Here is a 19,920-nt window from a genome sequence, read left to right on the forward strand (position 1 = left end):
TAGTAACATTCTCGATTTAATCACGCAAATACGTTAGTTCTCGAATAGAAACATTTCAACAGAAGAAGATACATGTATGAAATAACGACTTTAAAGTTTGTGAGAAAGTGCTATTCGGAGGCTGAACTCAGGCCACAAAAATTTCCGAAGCTAGCAATAGCGAAAATACTGTTTTCCAAAGTATTGGGAAAGAACAAAGCGCCTAACATGAATGCTGTGTAAGGTTGGTTTTTGTTTTCATTTGTTACCATAGCAGCCTTATAAAACAAGTAAGCATTTACAAGCTATCATATATTCGGTTGTCCATCAACTTTTCTCTCAATCGTTCATCCCATAAAAACAATCATTATTTGTTGCTTCAAGTATTCCACCGGTTAAAGTCAGGATAAAATAAATTGAATGTAATAAAAGTAATGCTTCAAGCAACGAAAAGAAATTACACTTACCGAGTATAAAGTACAAGTACGAGTGGTTTACTTCATCCGGGTTTTCAAAGATGTCGGTTCTCTACAGATTGGAGAATAACTTGATTTACAGTTTTCAGTCTTACCTCCAGGGGGGAACATTTTGGCCAATTTTATTTTTGACTATCTCACAATTCCATTGCGAACAGTGTTACCCTAGTCTATTCGCACGGACAAGCAATAAATTTTTCATTTTTCCTGAGATCGTCATATTGTATATGCATGTGGATGAACGTTTCTGCTTCGCTGATTTCGATATCAACTATCAAAGAAGGATTAATACGTTGCATCATGTGTGATGCATGTATAGTACAGAAGCTATTTTCCAATCGTTTTGCAGTTGATAGTTCATGAACATCTGTTCCGTTATGAATAATTCATAATCGTGCCATATAGCGTGATTGTGTGTATCATAGGGGCGTTGCCCAAATGTTCTAAAACTTAATATTAGTTGTTCTTTCGACAGGCGCTTGGAAAAAGTTTCGGCTGATCATAGTTGATTCGATATGCAAAAATGAAGAAATACTTTGAAATAGAAGTTTGAGAATGAATTGTTTTTATCGTTCTTAAAATGAGGTAAAATCGTATCTACCCAGAGCGGGCCACCCACATATAATGACCATGGGTTTATAGAACTTCTTTCTAGGGATATGCAACATGCATTGGTCGCCATTGACGAAAAGTGTTTTCAATTTCAAACGTCTTCGAAAAGCTTACCAAGTCAAACTTTTCGCTTCAATACCACACCAAATGGACGGTCACATACAGACTCCTTCTATGTGTGTGTTTTCAGTAGCAAAGTAAAGTTAGTTTTACTCGTTTATCGTTCAATTCAGAGCAAAATGTGTTTCGTCGTTTATTATATTGTGACACCAACTGTCATTCTCTCGGCCATGTTGGCACACAATTATGTGCATTACACGTAAAAACAAGTGGTGTTTCACATGAAGAGTAGTATAACTATAAAAACGATTTCCTTGGATATGAAAAGTTACGGGTTTAAGTACTGTCTATGTGGTGAACAGGGTGAACCAGCTGGATGTACCTTTTTTAAAATTGAACAACTCCGACATTTTTCAGTCGATTTTATCGAACAAACATAGTTTTTTTAGTATATTCTATGCCATTTATTTGTAACCAGATTTAGAATACAACATCAATTAAATGCCCACCCCATTCGAAACGCAAAAAGTAGCTCTAATGCGGTCGTTTTGCATAATATTTCGGGCTTTATCGCATCTATTTTAGTTCGTATATCAGTATATCGTAAACTTTACTTTTTGAAAAACCTCACAGAAAAACAGTCTGCTTTCGCTAAATCCGGAGAATGCCGAATATCTGTCATATTTTTAACGATAGACACGAACAGTAGAAGCGCTACGATTTCATTATACATAGATGTGTATCGATTCAGAACTGAAATGACGTTTCAGATTTGTGTTTATCTGTCAAAATCGGCTGAAAAATGTCGGAGTTATTCAATGTGGGAATAGAATTCACGGAGAGAAATCCGTTACTGCTATCATGATTAGAAAATCATGAAACCAATCATTTCAACTTCTTATGAAACCATGAGTAATAAGTCTTCTCCCATGAAAATTAATCATGATCCGGAAATGCTTTACTTGAAGAATCTGTTTCATTCAAAACTCGTAACTCCAATCGGGTAGAAACGTATATCACTTTGCACCCTCTGTATCAAGTGATGTGATCGATTGTTCAATAGATCAAAAGGCAAAAAGAAGTCATTGAAAAGCAAGAACTCCTGAGAATGTTTACTTGATCCTGAGGCCTATTCATTTCTTAATTGTGTTGTTTTACCCAACGACTGACAGAGAATTGACAACATAAAGATAATTAATCGAAAATTGACACTATAAGAGATTAAGCACGGTTACGCTTTTCATTTGGCAAACATAAATGTTACATTTTGAATGAATAAAGACTGTCCCAGAAAGTATGGACGCAACCAAAAACCGCTGCCATTTCACAACGGTTCAGAATCTGTCAATTTTTATGGCTGCGTACTGTTGTTTACACTTTTCTCTAACCACTTGTGCAGTTGTTTATTCGTTTTCATCGACGTCGATAGTTGTTTATTCGTTTTCATCGACGTCGATAGTTGTTTATTCGTTTTCAACAACGTCGATAAATTGTGTACAAATGCTGCACAGAACGCGGACTGTCACTAAGAAAGATAGCAAAAATGGAAGGAGTAAGTGAAAAAGCCGTGCGAAATGCAATCAGGAAGTTCGGTGAGGATAAACCGAAAACGGGTCGTAAAAAAGGTCCCGCTAACCCTCAGTTGGATAAACGTATACTGAAGGCGTTAAGGCAAAAGAAGGAGGTTTCAGTTCGGGATGTGGCCAAAAAAGTGGGCACTTTGAAGTCAAATGTTCTTCGTGCTAAAGAACGTTTGAATCTTCGAACCTATAAGAAGCAGAAACAACCAAAACCTAGTCCGAAACAAGAAGCATCGATCAGGCCGAGGGTTCGAAAGCTGTACAATACGATTCTTGCTGGAAATTTGAACTGCCTAATCATGGACGACGAAACCTACGCGAAACTCGATTGCAAACCCTTGCTGGGACTACAACATATACGGTGCGAGAAGGGCAAGTGTTAAACCAGTCTGAGACGTCGATTGAATTCGCAAAATTTGGTAAGAAAGCTGTGGTCTGGCAATCAATTTGTAGCTGCGGTAAGATTTCGAAACCCTTCATCACCACCGCTTCAATAAACAGCGAAATATACATGAAGCAATGTTTACAAAAACGACTTCTACCCATGATTCGAAGCCACAAGGATCCTGTTGTCTTCTGGCCAGATCTTGCTTCTAGCTTCTAGCTTCAACGGTAGAATGGTATACTACCAAAAATGTCACTTTCGTCCCAAAAGACATGAATCCACCAAATAGCCCACAACTTCGACCAATTGAGGAATTTTTAGCATTGACGAAGGCACATCTTAGGAAACATGTCTCGGCAGCCGAAACCATTCAACAGTTCTGAAAAGATTGGAAAAAAGTGTCAAAACTTGTCGCCAAGAAGTCTGTACGGAATTTAATGAGAAACGTTCGCAATAAGGTGCGCCAGCTAGTCTATAATGGCTGACTAGCAAATGTTGAGAATAATATTCTGTTGTTGTAGTCTAATATTATCAATATATCGAATAAAATTTGAATATCTAACACATGTGAATTATCTACAGCGAAATCAAAGTGCGTCCATACTTTCTGGGACAGTCTTTATATCTGAATGTATTCCCACAAATTTAATGTGACTATTGTTGTTTGAATAATATTACAAGAGCTAGCGTAAACCGAACAATTAATTGGACTGTGGATTTGGAACGTCAACTAACGAAAATCAGAAAACTTTAAACTTTTTGGTCAATCACTTTGATTAATTTGTTTCATAGATATAGCAACATAAGCTGTATTGATTCACCTAAATATTTTAAATAAGGCGATTTTGCAAACGATGTTTTGAAAAGGTAAAAGGAAATATCAATCCGAGGCATTTGCAAGAATTCGACATTCTTTTGGGAGGTTTGACTCACACATGTGTTTTCATGCAGTTCGTTTAAGTGTATAAATTCTGGAACACAAAACTGAAGCAATTAACGCAAGTAAACACGTTATTTTAAGCGTTAATTTTAATTGTTAATGATTATTTAAAATCGCGTACAAAACACGTTCATCGCACCATCCCATTTAATTCATATTTGAAATCTTCACATTTTAAAACATAACGCCTGAATTTATATTGCAAAGATTACCTTCGTAGCAGAAACACGCCTAAAGTTATACCCAACAACGTCAAGTGCGTTACGTTTAAATTTCAGCGAAATCAGTCCGAATGGATCATGATCCGAGAACTTTTCATCATGGTGTATTATCATAACATGAAAATATACTCTTTTCCCCAAATCATGACTCGTTCTGCTCATTTCTAGAATCGGAATTTTTCCGTGAATGCATCCAGATGGGGCATCGTGTAATATTTTGTAAATTTTCATTTCTGTTATTAGTTTGATTCTTTTTTTTGCATTTTTCTGTTGCGTTAGCCACTGATAAAAGCTAAGACTAAGCTCAAGAAAACTTGCGCCTCAAAAAAACAAAGTGAAAAAAACAGAAACTATTATAATATTTAAAAAAAAACGGGGCCCAGAAAAATTTGAAGAACAACGAAACCGCCTTCAACAAAAAAAAATTCAAAAATTTAGTATGCAGAATGTGTTAATTCTCTTCAACTTTTACTGGCATCATAAAAAATTTGTTTGCGAAAGGTGTCGTTTCACAACGACCTATTTCGAATGCTTGTAAGTCGGTCACTTACATTCAACGGACATCTCCGGCGTATTGGGCTCACGGAGAGCGGCCTCTGCACCTGTGGCGAGGGTTATCAGGACATCGAGCATGTCGTGTGGCCGTGCGTAGAGTATCGCGACGCCAGGTCGAAGCTACTGGAACCCTTAGGGCCCGAGGTAAACCACCTGAGGTTCCGGTCCGAGATGTGATGACGAGTCGGGATAGTTCATATATGTTTCTCATATATCAGTACCTTAAACACATTATTATCCAAGTGTATTCTGTTATACCTCGCTCAGAAAGTATAATCTCCACCTACAGGTTCGACACTAATATCCGCCCGATTCTTTCGATCCCCGTTCCTGTCCACCATCTTAATTCGAACTAACAAGATCTTTGTTTTGTCACTAACTTTTCGTTCCCCCTTTCCTCTTCTCTTCACCATCTCGATGGCAACTAATTGGATCTCTGTAGTTTTCAGACATTTTGTTTCCATACCCCCTTTTTACCACGGTTTCCACAATATTTACTACTACGGTTCTACGTGTTTTCCGCGGACCCACACGAACCGAAAGGAAGCGGCCATAGATAGTGCCATCTGGAAGACTCATGCAATATTGAATTCACCGACCACTGCCGAACACCAGCTGAAAGCTGGATTTTCGAAAATCCGAGACGACATATTCTAATGATACTAGTGTCAAGTTAGTCGTTAATTAAGATTAGAAAATACCCTTGGCAACGTAGAGCTTAAGCAGTGTGCCTAAAAATATATTATATTATTGAATAAAAAAAATCCGGTCACTTGTTAAAAGATTTATATACAGTAGTGACCGATCGATTCGGCTCCTGTTAGTGCTAGCGTGATTCATGTCAGATACGGCAGAAACAGCGAACTTTTATGCGTAGCATTTCCATTTATGGCGGCTCATCAAATGCTGGTACTAAATTAATTCATTGGTTGGCAACAGTAAAGTGCTTAAAAATTTGTCCATCCACGGATGGAAATTATTCACTCTTCATTTGACATATTTGACTTTTTCATTTTCACTTAGTAATCGAAAAATACCACATACATTTGCCTGGAAGATACACCTATGTAATTGCTTTGATGCTTAGTAGCAACAAGTTTTCTTGGGGAACTCTGTTCTGAGATTCATTTATTTATTTATTTATTTATTCATTTGGAGCAGGGAAAAGCCCTTTGGAGTTGATACTTATTAAGTCTCTACCAACAGATAATCACATCCAAATGATACATTAATTATAATTGACAAACAAACATACATAATATACTTAGCACTCACAAACTTAAATACAAACATACTAATTATACGTAATGTCTTTCTTAGGTCAAGTACTTAAAAAATACTATAAATGAGCGTCTGAGAGTAGTACGAGACAGATTAAAATAAAAAATAGTATAACAACGATTAAATATACGAATCATGCTTGATACAGGATCGTTCTTCGCATAATTCATTATAGCAAACTGTGGGACAAGAAGAGGGTTATTCCGGAAAGTTCTACATCTGATATTCATATCGAGTTGTCCGAGAAGGCTGAAGCAGTCGATGTTTCCCAGAATTAAATCGGAAACAAACATTGCTTTCGAAACATTGCGTCGATCACTAATCAACTCAAGTCCAATTAGATTACATCTAAGTTCGAATCTAGGGAGGTTATGGGGGTCTCTCCAAGGCAGTCGACGTAAGGCAAAACGGACGAATTTATGCTGCACAGATTCAATGCGTTTTACCCCTTTATGGTAATAAGGTGACAACACAACTGCAGAAAACTCAAGAACAGAGCGAACCAGGGCAATATATAATGCTTTCAAACAGTGTATATTACTGAATGATTTCGTCATTCGGAAGATGAATCCGAGATGTTTGGAAGCCTTAGAAACGATATGTGATATATGATCGCAAAAAGTTAATTTGCTATCAAGTAGGACTCCTAGATATTTAATGCAGCTTACTCTATTTAACTCGGTCCCAAGAAGCGAATAGTTGAAAATTATCGGTTTTCTTTTGCGACTGAACGTTATAATAGAACAATTTGGAGCATTTAGTACCATCCTGTTGTCCTGAAACCAAATTCCGAATAATATCAAGTTGTTGTTGAAGAAATTTAGCATCGCTTCGGCTATCAATTTTTAGAAACAGTTTGAAGTTGTCTGCGTACGAGAGCTTCAAGCACTTCAGGGAGAGATTAACGTCGTCGATGTAAAGCAGGAACAGGAGAGATCCAAGGTGACTACCAGGTGACACCAGAGGTAATGGAAAACGAATTAGAAATAGTGTCACCAATTTTTACCAACATTTTGCGGTCAACGAGATAGGACTTTATCCAGTCTAAAAATCTACCATGGAATCCAAGGTGGTTGAGTTTCGCTAGAGCGCTGATAAATCGGTATAGATAGAGTCAGTTTGATTACCCTTCTCTAAACAAACGAGATTTGTGTTTGTTGAACGCTTGGGAACGAATACATGTTGGTCGGTAGATATGTACTGTGAGCTACAACAGTGCATGAAATCCATGACAATCAGCTCAAATAATTTAGAAGGTGCACTTAATGACGCAATACCACGATAGTTGAAGATTATATGTTTATCACCTTTCTTGTGAACGGGGAATAATAGCGAGTTCATGAATTAATCTTTATTCAAGAAGTGCAATTGTAGGTCAACAAAATGGGCGTTAACGCTACCATCTTTCATTTGTGTTTATTTTAAATCAATTTCAATTACGATATTAAGACGATTTCAGGATTGGGTGAAATGACCCTTTCGGCGAAATGGCATTCGACGAAACGTCATTCGGCGAAATAACCCCTCCGGCGAAATGGCTTTCGGCGAAATGACCCTGATCCGTATTCAATAGTAAAGCGCCGTCTTAAGAACTCGGAATGATGAATCCTATGAATCAAACGGTTTCTTCCAGGTGCCATTATTATGGCAAAGAAACTATTTAGAAAATTCAAAATATCTGCAACAGAAACATGATTTATATCAAACTACTGAGCTTTCATACATAACTCGAAGTCCTAAACTAATTCCGCGGTTATGTCTCTGCCCTACTTCCAGGTTTTCAATGAAATCAATACCTACGTTGGAAAATCATGAAAAACAAAATGGTAACACCAAAAGGTTTTCTCAATTGATTTGATTCGCTGGTGTTATCGGCTCCAGCGTCAATTGCAAAATATGTCGATTTCATGATTTAATAGCTTAACTAAAAAAACACACAAAAAATTGAAACCTTGTGTGTGACATCGTTGAATTGGTTTCAACATATATTCAATACTCACATTGAAACAAGTCCCTCGGCGGTGGAGTTGGAACCGTTTCCGCTGCATGATGATGTGTAGGTTGGCAGATAAAGGAAGAAAAAAATTGTGAAAGCAAAATTAGCAGTTTTCCGATTTTTACACTCACATGGCACCCGTTGGAACCTTCTATGTTAAGTGGGTTAGTACATATTGTTTAGGCATGCAATTAGCGAACAATTATTGTTAGTGTTTTGAGGCGCACATACACACATACAAAAACGAACATGCAATGTAGCGATTAAAGGAGAACATACCTGCGGGATCCGTACAACCAATTTCGTGCACAGCTCTAAAAAATTTTAAAACAATGAGAAATCTTATGAATCAATAGTGATCCGTTGTGACGTGGATTTTTGCATAACACAATTAAATTCAATTCTCTTCATTTCAGAGCATTATGCTATGCTATGCTATGTTTTATAAAATCTACTGCTTTAATCTGTCCGATTAAAGGAGAAAGACGATTGAAAGGCAGTAGCATTGGATTACGGAAATTCAACAACGAAATTAATCATTCAGTAAAAACCATTCAAGCGAAGAGGTTGTGTTTCGATTGTACTGGCTCGTGAGTTAACGGCTGCTACCGAGACAATTCTAAGCTTCAGGTAGTTAAACTGCCCATAGCAAACGCAATATTCGGGGCGTTTCCCGACTGGAAAGCTAGCAACGAAGGCCATCCCGTTCATACGCACAGAGGTGTAGAGACACAGAGGTGCGAGAGCATAGAAGTGACGAGTCACAGAGGTGCCATCGCATAAAGGTGCGAAGACGAAGGGGTGCAAAGGCACAGAGGTGCTAAAGCAACCCAGTGCTGATCTACCAGGTACCAGAATTTGTACGCTGCGTAGGATCAAAAGAGACGGCATATATCGCGAGGTGCTACACTGCAAGCATCGCATTTGATCGCCACCAAGAGCAAAAGCACTGTACCTGGGGTCAGGTACAGCAAGTGCAGTGGTGTTCACAACGACGGCAGAGCAACTGAGATAGCAGTAAACGACAGAAGACTGCCAATTGGAAACAGCAAAAGACTGCCAATTGGAAATCGTTGGAAGAGCTTCACGTCGTTCTTCACGATAAAGGAACAGAGACATCAGCTACAAGGTAGATTTAATTTAATTTATTTTTTATTTCTTATATCTGAAATTTTACTAAACATAAGTTTTTATTTTGGTATTATTAATTTACAAAAAAAATTTAATGTAATGGATGATCTCATGGAAGATCATCCGAATCCGATTCCGGATACTAGTAAAAGTTTAAATACTCCGAGGGCTAAACATTATCCACAGGGTACCACTGGGCCATGGATAGTCTATCTTCGAAAAAAAGAAAAGATTTTAAACTTGATGCAAATTACAAAGGATTTGACATCACATTTCTCTGAAGTTAAAGAAATCTGTAAGGTTAATAGAGATAAAATTCGAGTTGTAGTTAACGACTTGAAACAGGCAAACGATATTGTAACCTGTAAATTATTTGCTATTGAATATCGAGTTTACATTCCATCGAAGGAGGTAGAAATTGACGGTGTTGTGACTGAAGCAAGTCTGACAGCAGATGATTTACTTAAAAATGGAGTTGGCCGTTTTAAAAACTCCATGCTTGAGGGAGTTAAGATACTCGAGTGCAAACGATTGTACTCAGCATCTATTGTCGATGGAAAAAAGTCTTATCGTCCCTCAGATTCGTTTCGCGTAACATTTGCCGGATCTGCATTGCCTAGCCATGTCTATATCGATAAAATTCGTCTTCCTGTTCGGCTTTTCGTACCGCATGTTATGAATTGCACGAACTGTAAAAAATTCGGACATACAGCTACTTACTGTAGTAATAAGTCCAAATGTATCAAATGTCAAGGGCCTCATAAGGATAATCTTTGCGATAAAGATGTTGAAAAATGTGTTTATTGTGGGGAAAGCCCTCATGATGATCTTTCAGTGTGCGCTGCATTTAAGCTGCGTAAAGACAAAATGAAGCTTTCTTTAAAAGCACGGTCTAAGCGCACATATGCAGAAATGCTCAAAACGGTCATACATGTCTCCCCTTTGGAAACCGAAAACGGTTTTTCAAATCTTGCGGAGCCAGAGGAATCTGACTCTGACGGAAATAGTGAAGATACCTCGTTTGTCACTCCTCAAGGGTCTGTTAAGAGGAGATTAACAAACCACAAAATACCAAAAAAGACACCTAAAATTATACCTTCAAAAAAAGATCCCCGTGTTAAAGCTAAAAAGCCAAATTTAAAACCAAAAACTGTGCCTCCTGGTTTGTCAAATTCACAAACCAATCCAGGAACTAGCTCAAGAAAAGACAATAATCCAGTGGGCTCCATTTCACATTCACCAACAGGATTACTGAAATTTTCGGAAATTGTAGAATGGATTTTCGCTGCATTCAATATTTCTGAACCTCTAAAGACCATCATAACAGCATTCCTTCCAATAGCTAGAACTTTTTTGAAACAGTTATCAGCTCAATGGCCAGCTCTTTCAGGTTTTGTATCATTTGATGGATAATTTATCATCCGCCGCAAATGATTCAATCACTGTCCTGCAGTGGAATTGTCGAAGCATCATGCCAAAACTTGATTCATTTAAAGTTTTGTTGCATAGTCAAAAATGTGATGTATTTGCTTTGTGCGAAACATGGCTTACATCAAACATAGCCTTAAATTTTAATGACTTTAACATTATACGTCTCGACAGAGACTCCCCGTATGGTGGAGTGCTTTTAGGAATTAAGAAATGTTATTCCTTTTATAGATTAAACATTCCTTCGACTTCTAGTATAGAAGTTGTTGCTTGTCAAATAAACATTAAAGGAAAGGACATTTGCATTGCTTCGGTATATATTCCTCCAAGAGCTCAAGTTGGACAACGACAGCTTAATGAAATTGTCGAAGCCCTTCCTGCTCCACGTTTGATTTTAGGAGATTTCAATTCGCACGGAATGATGTGGGGTTCCGTTTACAATGATAGCAGATCATCTCTAATATATAATATTTGCGACAATTTTAGCATGACGGTACTAAATATGGGTAGCATGACACGGATCCCAAGACCTCCTGCACGTCCAAGTGCATTAGATTTATCTCTTTGTTCGACTTCAATTCGACTAGATTGCACCTGGAAAGTATTTCCTGATTTACATGGTAGCGATCATTTACCAATCATCATCTCAATTAGCAGTAACAAAGGCATTGCTAATTCAGTTAATATTCCATATGATTTGACAAAAAATATTGACTGGATTAAATACCAAAGTAATATTTCAAGTGTCTTAACTTCAATGGAAGAGCTTCCCCCACTTGAAGAATATGACTTCCTCGTTTGTTCGATTCTGGAGGCCGCAGAACAAGCCCAAACCAAACGATTTCTTGGTCCATCGTCTAACAGAAGACCTCCAAATCCTTGGTGGGACAAAGAGTGCTCAGATGCTAAACACGCGAAACAAAATGCTTTCAAGACGTTTTTAAAACGAGGAGGAGGAACTCCTCAGAATTTTGAAAAATTCTTGGTTTTAGAAACCAAGTACAAGAACATACTTCGGGTTAAGAAATGCAGCTATTGGAGACATTTTGTGGAAGGTTTGTCAAGAGAAACCTCAATGAGCACTCTTTGGAATACGGCCAGACGAATGAGGAATCGTAACGTAGGAAATGAGAGTGAGGAGTACTCGAATCGATGGATATTTGATTTTGCGAGGAAAGTTTGTCCAGATTCCGTTCCTACGCATAGCATTGTTAGGGAGTCTTCTTCAAATGATGATTCCATTGATAGCCCCTTTTCAATGATGGAATTTTCCATAGCACTCATGTCTTGTAACAATAACGCTCCTGGATTGGACAGAATTAAATTCAACTTGGTGAAGAATCTGCCCGACCTCGCAAAAAGACGTTTGTTGGAATTGTTCAACAAGTTTCTTGAGCAAAATATTGTTCCACCTGACTGGAGACAAGTGAAAGTTATCGCCATTCAAAAGCCGGGGAAACCAGCTTCCAATCACAACTCATATAGACCCATTGCGATGTTGTCCTGCATCAGAAAATTGTTCGAAAAAATTATTCTACGACGTCTCGACACTTGGGTCGAGACGAACGGTTTGTTGTCAGATACTCAGTTTGGCTTCCGTAGAAATAAAGGGACGAATGATTGCCTTGCATTACTTTCGTCTGACATCCAAATTGCCTTCGCTCAAAAGCAACAAATGGCATCTGTATTTTTAGACATTAAAGGAGCATTTGATTCAGTTTCCATTGATGTTCTTTCAGACAAGCTCCACCAACATGGACTCCCAGCGGTTATAAATAATTATTTGCACAACCTTTTGTCAGAGAAACGCATGCATTTTTCACATGGCGATTTGGCAACAATCAGAATTAGCTACATGGGTCTCCCGCAAGGCTCATGCCTCAGTCCGCTCCTCTATAATTTTTACGTGAATGACATTGACAGCTGTCTAGTAACCCCATGTACACTAAGACAATTGGCAGATGATGGCGTGGTTTCAGTTACTGGATCCAAAGCTATTGATCTGCAAAAACCATTGCAAGATACCTTAGATAAATTGTCCGTTTGGGCTGTTCATCTTGGTATCGAATTCTCTGCGGAGAAAACAGAGCTGGTCGTCTTTTCAAAAAAGCATGATCCCGCGCAACTTCAGCTTCATATGATGGGAAGAATAATCGAACAGGTTTTGACTTTCAAATACCTCGGGGTGTGGTTTGATTCCAAATGCACGTGGGGAGGACACATTAGGTATCTGATAACGAAATGCCAACAAAGAGTAAATTTTCTTCGAACAATAACAGGGTCTTGGTGGGGTGCTCATCCGCAAGATCTAATAAAATTGTATCAGACAACGATACTTTCAGTGATGGAATATGGATGCGTTTGTTTTCGTTCCGCTGCAAATTCTCATATTATCAAACTTGAGCGAATTCAGTACCGTTGTTTGCGAATTGCTTTAGGCTGCATGCATTCGACACATACAATGAGTCTTGAAGTTCTGGCGGGAGTTCTTCCATTAAAAGATCGATTTTGGGAGCTTTCATCACGCCTGCTAATAAGATGTGATGTGCTGAATCCCATGGTAATTAATAATTTCGAACGACTAGTCGCGCTTCGATCTCAAACAAAATTCATGACAGTATATTTTAACCATATGTCACAGGAAATCAACCCTTCAAGATATATTCCTATCCGTGTCAGCCTCCTAAATGTACCTGACTCAACTTTATTTTTCGACACATCCATGCAGCGCGAAGTGCGTGGAATCCCGGACCACCTACGCTCTATGGAAATCCCAAAAATATTTTCAAGTAAGTTCAGGCATATTAACTCTGAGAAAATGTTTTACACGGACGGATCGCGAATGGAAGAAGCGACAGGGTTTGGTATGTTCAACAATAATGTTTCGGCCTCATTCAAGCTTCAAGAACCTGCATCTGTTTATATAGCAGAGTTAGCAGCAGTTCATTATAGCTTGAATGTAATCGTCACATTATCTCCAAACCATTATTTCCTCTTCACAGATAGTCTGAGTGCAATTGAAGCCATTCGCTCAAACGCTGCTGGCAAAAATGAACCGTTTTTCTTGGGTAAAATAAAACAGTGTCTGAACGACATATTGAATAATAATTATCTAATCACAATAGTTTGGGTTCCGGCTCATTGCTCCATTCCAGGCAATGAAAGAGCCGATATTTTAGCCAAACGTGGTGCTATTGAGGGTGAAATTTATGAGAGACCGATTGCTTTCAACGAATTCTATAGCGCGTCTCGCCAAAGAACACTTGCCAGCTGGCAAGCTTCTTGGGATAAAGATGATCTGGGTCGGTGGATGCACTCAATTATTCCTAAAATATCGACAAAGGCATGGTTCAGGGGACTGGATGTGAGTAGAGATTTCATTCGTGTGATGTCCAGACTCATGTCCAATCACTACACGTTAGATGCACATCTCCTTCGAATTGGACTTTCCGAGACTAATCATTGTGCTTGCGGCGAAGGTTACCGCGATATTGACCATGTTGTTTGGACATGCGTGGAGTTTCGTGATGTCAGATCTCAACTAATAAATTCCTTGCGTACCCAAGGTAGACTATCCAATGTCCCAGTTCGCGACATTCTTGCTTGTCGTGACCTTCCATACATGAAACTTCTTTATCATTTCATTAAATCCATTGGAGTTCCAATTTAAATTTTATTTTATGTTAAACTGTTTTCTCTTCCATGAGTTCAACCAATAGCCAACTATAGGATATTGAATATAAGTGGTGAACTGATACAAACAATCCTGAAATAGTTATAAGATCATGTACAAAATAAATGTATTTTATTTAATGTAATTTAAAATAGCAACTCGCTTGATAAAAACAGTGTTTAGATTAACTAATGAGTACCAACATACTAATATGATATTCGAAATGTATTAGGTTTAAACTACTATGTATTGTGGATGCCACGGCGAAGAAAAACTTATGTATATTGCCTATGAAATAAACGTATTTATGAAAAAAAAAAAAACGAAATTAATCGTAATCGTTTTCATCTGTGAGAAAGAATCTTACATATGAAATAAGAGTTGAAAGCTTTCTGTTTACTTTATATTTTTCTCAACAGCAGTTACGGTGAAAGGATAGAGAGGTTATTATTATAAAATAGAAAAACTTTAGCAATGTATGTTTGTGCAAATTGAATAAACACATTTATGGAAATGCCATTCGAATAGTTTTAAAACGGATAAGATCAAAGGAATTAGAAGCCATGCCAGTCATCTGTTGTTTAATGTTAAATTTTCTAACCTATCATGACCCACGAATAGCTTTCGGAAATTACTATTAATTAAATACACAAGAAATATAAAAATCGATTATAACCGTTTCACACAACTATCTGTAATGATAAAAGTTCCAACATAATTTATTTCACTTCCCCGATAGTCTAACAAGAGAAATCGTTTCCTTCGGACTTTTCTTGCAGACTGAATGTGACAACAACATTGATACCTTCGTTTGGTTTGAAGGTACAGCATTCCGAGCGAGATTCAAATGCCAGAACACCGTGTTTTACGTCTCCTACAATGTCAGCATTTTCTTAGACGCGAATGAAATTACAAATGCCATGAGCGAAGTGGAATCGTCTTCCATCTGCATCCGCATCCGCACAAAAAAAGGCGAGTCTCGTCACTTCAGAGATAGCTTCATTCGAATGGTAGGATCCTAGAATCATGAATTCAAGCGGATGGGAGGTGGAAACAAAATCGTTCATTTTCATCCTATTAGACGGACGAAAACATTATTGCATTGTTTTCTCGCCTTACAATGAAAGGATTGTGAATGAATCGTGTGTCTACAAGACTTAGATGATTTTGAATTAATGTATTGATTATAAAGTATAAAAATATAAATAAAAATAGATTCAAAAAATTACTAAATGCGACCGTACCGTATAATCGTATAATACATGCACGATACTTTTAGATTCCCTAAATAAAATACTTATGGTTACGCGTAATTCGGTTGTCGAATGCGAAAATCACTCAACGCTCACAAGTTCCTAATCATGCCGTGAGTTTATGGTAACATTTGATAAATAGGCTTCAAATGGGTGATTGAAAAAATGTGAACTAGATAATGTACTTTTGCTCATCTTTAATCGAGAAATACATAGATAGTTCTTAAAATAGTCAAATTCCACAGATTACAGGTTTATTACTGTAATATATTCAACATGATTTAATTTACATCATTGTCGTGGATAATTGCAGATGTAGAACAACTTCAAACATTGATCAAATCCATTAAACCGGAATCTGTTTAGTAGTACAATTGATTCACGAAAAGTTGATTAAGTATGTTTCAAATTGGCCCGGGTCAGCGCTTTTTGATATATTATATAAAAACCCCAACCGTATTGCTCTGTACTTGATTCATTCTATCTACAGCATCGTACAGGAATCAGCCGCATCCTATAGGAATCGAAAAAGAAATGGAATAAAGTAGCCCTGAGGGAGTTTAAGTTTTTCAATACGTTTGCTGAAAACCAGTTCCGTATACAGTAGAGCCCCTCTGAAAATGACTCTTCCGAAATGGTTATGTTACTTTCATCTGAAATATTTTTGATAGGATTTCAAAAATTCAAGTCATTTTCAAATCATTTAAAATTTAAATCCCAGAAAGTATGAACGCAACCAAAAAACCGCTGCTATTTCGCAATGGTTCAGAATCTGTCAATTTTTATGGCTGCGTCCTGTTGTTTACACTCTTCTCTAACCACTTGTGCAGTTGTTTATTCGTTTTCATTAGTTTGTTTCGAAACGCGTGGACTTTCAGCAGAAAAACGTCGAAAAATTGTGTACAAATGGTGCACAGAGCGCGGATTGTCACTGAGAAAGATAGCAAAAATGGAAGGAGTAAATGAAAAAGCCGTGCGAAATGCAATCAGAAAGTTCGGTGAGGATAACACCTTTGAGGATAAACCGAAAACGGGTCGAAAAAAGGTGCTCCTAACCCTCAGTTGGATAAACGTATACTGAAGACGATCGTGCAAAAGAAGGAGGTTTCAGTTCGGGATGTGGCCAAAAAAGTGGGCACTTCGTGCTAAAAAACGTTTGAATCTTCGAACTCTTGTAGGAAACAACCAAAACGTAGTCCGAAACAAGAAGCATCGATCAGGTCGAGGGTTCGAAAGCTGTACAATACGATTCTTGCTGGAAATTTGAACTGCATAATCATGGACGACGAAACCTACGTGAAACTCGATTACAAATCCTTTGCCGGGACCACAATATTATACGGTGCGAGAAGGACAAGTGTTAAACCAGTCCGAGACATCTATTGAAGTCGAAAAATTTGGTAAGAAAGCTATGGTTTGGCAAGCAATTTGTAGCTGCGGTAAGATTTCGAAACCCTTCATCACCACTGCTTCAATGAACAGCGAAATATATATCAAGGAATGTTTACAAAAACGACTTCTACCCATGATTCGAAGCCACAAGGATCCTGTTGTCTTCTGGCCAGATCTTGCTTCTTACCACTACTCGAAATCAACGGTAGAATGGTATACTACCAAAAATGTCACATTCGTCCCAAAAGACGTGAATCCACCAAATTATCCATAAAGAAAACCGTGTAATTCTGAAAATTCGCATAAAAAAACCGCATAACTCTGAACAGTGGCATCTCGTCCTTATGTGCACCTCGTGCACTGCACAACCGATCAAATTGAAGGAATTAATTGCATTCCCATCCACATTAAATTATATTTTTAAGATTTCTATTTAATCGATTAAAGCAGGTCGGATGGTACCGAATATAATATAATATGCGATTTTGTTCACAGCACAATATGCCCAAATTCACCGTAAGCCACTTGCGCTTGCAGGTCAATGACAGCCAAACGATCTTTTCATATCGCATTACCGTAGCCAATACGTGGCACTCTAAACTCGAGCCCAAAATCCAGCCTTGTGCACCGAAATCCAAAATCAAACACATCTCATATACATCCAACTAAGATTTTAAAGTATCTCTTGTCGCTGTGTGTCTTTTCCGTGCACATTAGTTACTGCACAGATTCTAGAAGAAAAGGAATTAGTTGGATTTGTTGTACTCTCTACCACGTATAGTGGCTTAAGTGGCTTATGCTTATGGCAGTTGAAAACAAATTGCTGTCTTAGTTGCAAGATCGAAGCTGTTGCATTGAAAAAGTTATCGACAGATTTGATCGACGTACAGAGTGCCGAATTCTTCTATTTATCGATAAGTTAGTTAAATTTAAAAAAGGTTCATATAAAATTCCCATCTAAAAGTGTACCATTATTTCATTGTATTGAAAAACACTAGCGAATATTCATTTTTCAATCTTTAGTTTTCACTTACAACGAACTGTTACACCTGATATCATATCACATGAGCAGTGCACAACCAGGAAATTTTGTTACGAGACCCACTGACTCTGAAACTTCGCATAAAAAAAACCGCATAACTCTGAAAGTCCATACTTTCTGGGACAGTCTTTATATATTAGAGCGGTAAAAAATAACGTGTTTTGTCGGTTACGTCACTTATTTTATCATATCTCCGGAAGCAGAAGTTGCAGTCATTTAATCTTCAAACCGGATCAATGGCCCAATAGTAGCTTTCAAAGGAGCCTTAGCATGTTAAAAACGGTTACGATCCGAGAAACTTGAGCGGTAAAAAAAACAATGTGTTTTGTCGGTTACGTCACTTATACCATTATATCTTCGGAACCAGAAGTCGCAGCCATTTGATCTTTGAATTTGATTAATGACCCGACAGTAGCTATTAAACGAGCCTAAGTTTGTTAAAATCGGTTCAGCCGTCGCTGAAAAAATTGAGCGATAAAAATGTCTTCTAAAAGTGCACACATACACATACATACACACACACACATACATACACACACGCAGACATTTTCCGATCTCGTCGAACTGAATCGAATGGTAAATAACACTATAGGTCTCCGAGGCTCCGTTCGATTGTCGGTTTTCCAGCAATTCTAATACCTTTCTATAGACAGGGGCTGGGGTCCACTAGGAGATTGATAGTACCTATTAGCTCTCTACGGACTGTACCAGCCTAGATGCCGTGTGGAATCCGGCGGAAAAAAAATGAACCAAGAATAGATCCACTGGGTTCCTGCTTCCATGTCGTAAAAGGCGACAATTGCAGGAGTTTCGTTTTCCTTTCAGTTATCAGATATTTTCAATGTTTTACTTCTGATTACTCTATTTTACTAAATCATCTCTTTATTCAACCTATCAATTTCCGTCTAGCTTCGGAGAAAATTTTTCTTAGGAATGATTTCTTCTTCCATGTTATTGATTGTCTTTCAGGATTATAAAATGAATGATAAAAATAAACCATTGCGCAAATCCGTTTATATTACAAAGTTAATAACAGAGATAACATATATCGGTATATTGAATACATAGTAAAAAAACACTTGATATTAATATTTCAAACAGTAAATTAATATTTTTCTCGGTAGCCGGCTGCCCAGATCAACTAATATAACCAATTAATAATTTTAATAAATAATTAAAATTATAAAGCGGAAATAATAAAGAATCAAGACGCGTGTGAAATCTGTTGACCTTTGTTTGGTGATTTAAAATGATTTTATAATAACTGTTTAGAATAGTTCAATGCAATGAAATAACTTTTTTGTCTAAATCCTATTCGCTCGTTTATTTTGTATCACGTAGTTTCATTTATAAAAACGTGCTTAATCCACCTAGCAGTGAGATGATACCTTTTTTTATCAATCCGCATGTGTTTTTTTTTGCATGACTAAAAAAAACGCGAAAGGTAGATGCATAAACGAGTGACTGCATACTTGACAGCCGGCTGTCCGGAGTTTTGTCAATTTCGGAGATTGTTTGTTTCGTGCATTATATTGCCAGCATAAAGTAACACATAAAACCATAATACTTTAAAACATTCTTGGTAGCCGGCTACCCAGAGCAATAAACACATGATAACATTATTAAAACATTTACTAACAAAGTATCCTATCCTGTGATGCATGTGGGAATGCAGAGGATTCCTCGGTTCCTAGTAGCAACATGCATCGAACTAACAATCCTTTCCCTCCCAAGTAGATCTGCATTCGGACGTGGCCGGCGTCGGTATTGATCAGCATGCATGGTTCAATACAGTTTGCACAGTGTGAAACAATGTGTTATTCCCAAACATGTTACTTCAAAAAATCATTTTGCAATCTCAATTGGTCCAGATCAATAACGGAGTAGCAACACACGGGCGGTCTCTAATGCTAATG

At 37.7% G+C, this 19,920-nt stretch overlaps 1 protein-coding gene across 2 annotated transcripts in view; it reads right to left on the reverse strand.

Moving 5' to 3' along the window:
• The window catches only part of LOC131430625 (transmembrane protein 65), a 77,212-nt gene that overhangs the window by 29,563 nt on the left and 27,729 nt on the right, over positions 1 to 19,920 (reverse strand). For both annotated transcript variants that reach the window (XM_058595730.1, XM_058595731.1), the window contains one exon: positions 8,090 to 8,131. In XM_058595730.1, the coding sequence (XP_058451713.1) occupies positions 8,090 to 8,131 (42 nt within the window). The remainder of the gene's footprint in view (positions 1 to 8,089; positions 8,132 to 19,920) is intronic.

Source organism: Malaya genurostris, chromosome 2, assembly GCF_030247185.1.
Source record: "Malaya genurostris strain Urasoe2022 chromosome 2, Malgen_1.1, whole genome shotgun sequence".
Classification (NCBI taxonomy): domain Eukaryota; kingdom Metazoa; phylum Arthropoda; class Insecta; order Diptera; family Culicidae; genus Malaya; species Malaya genurostris.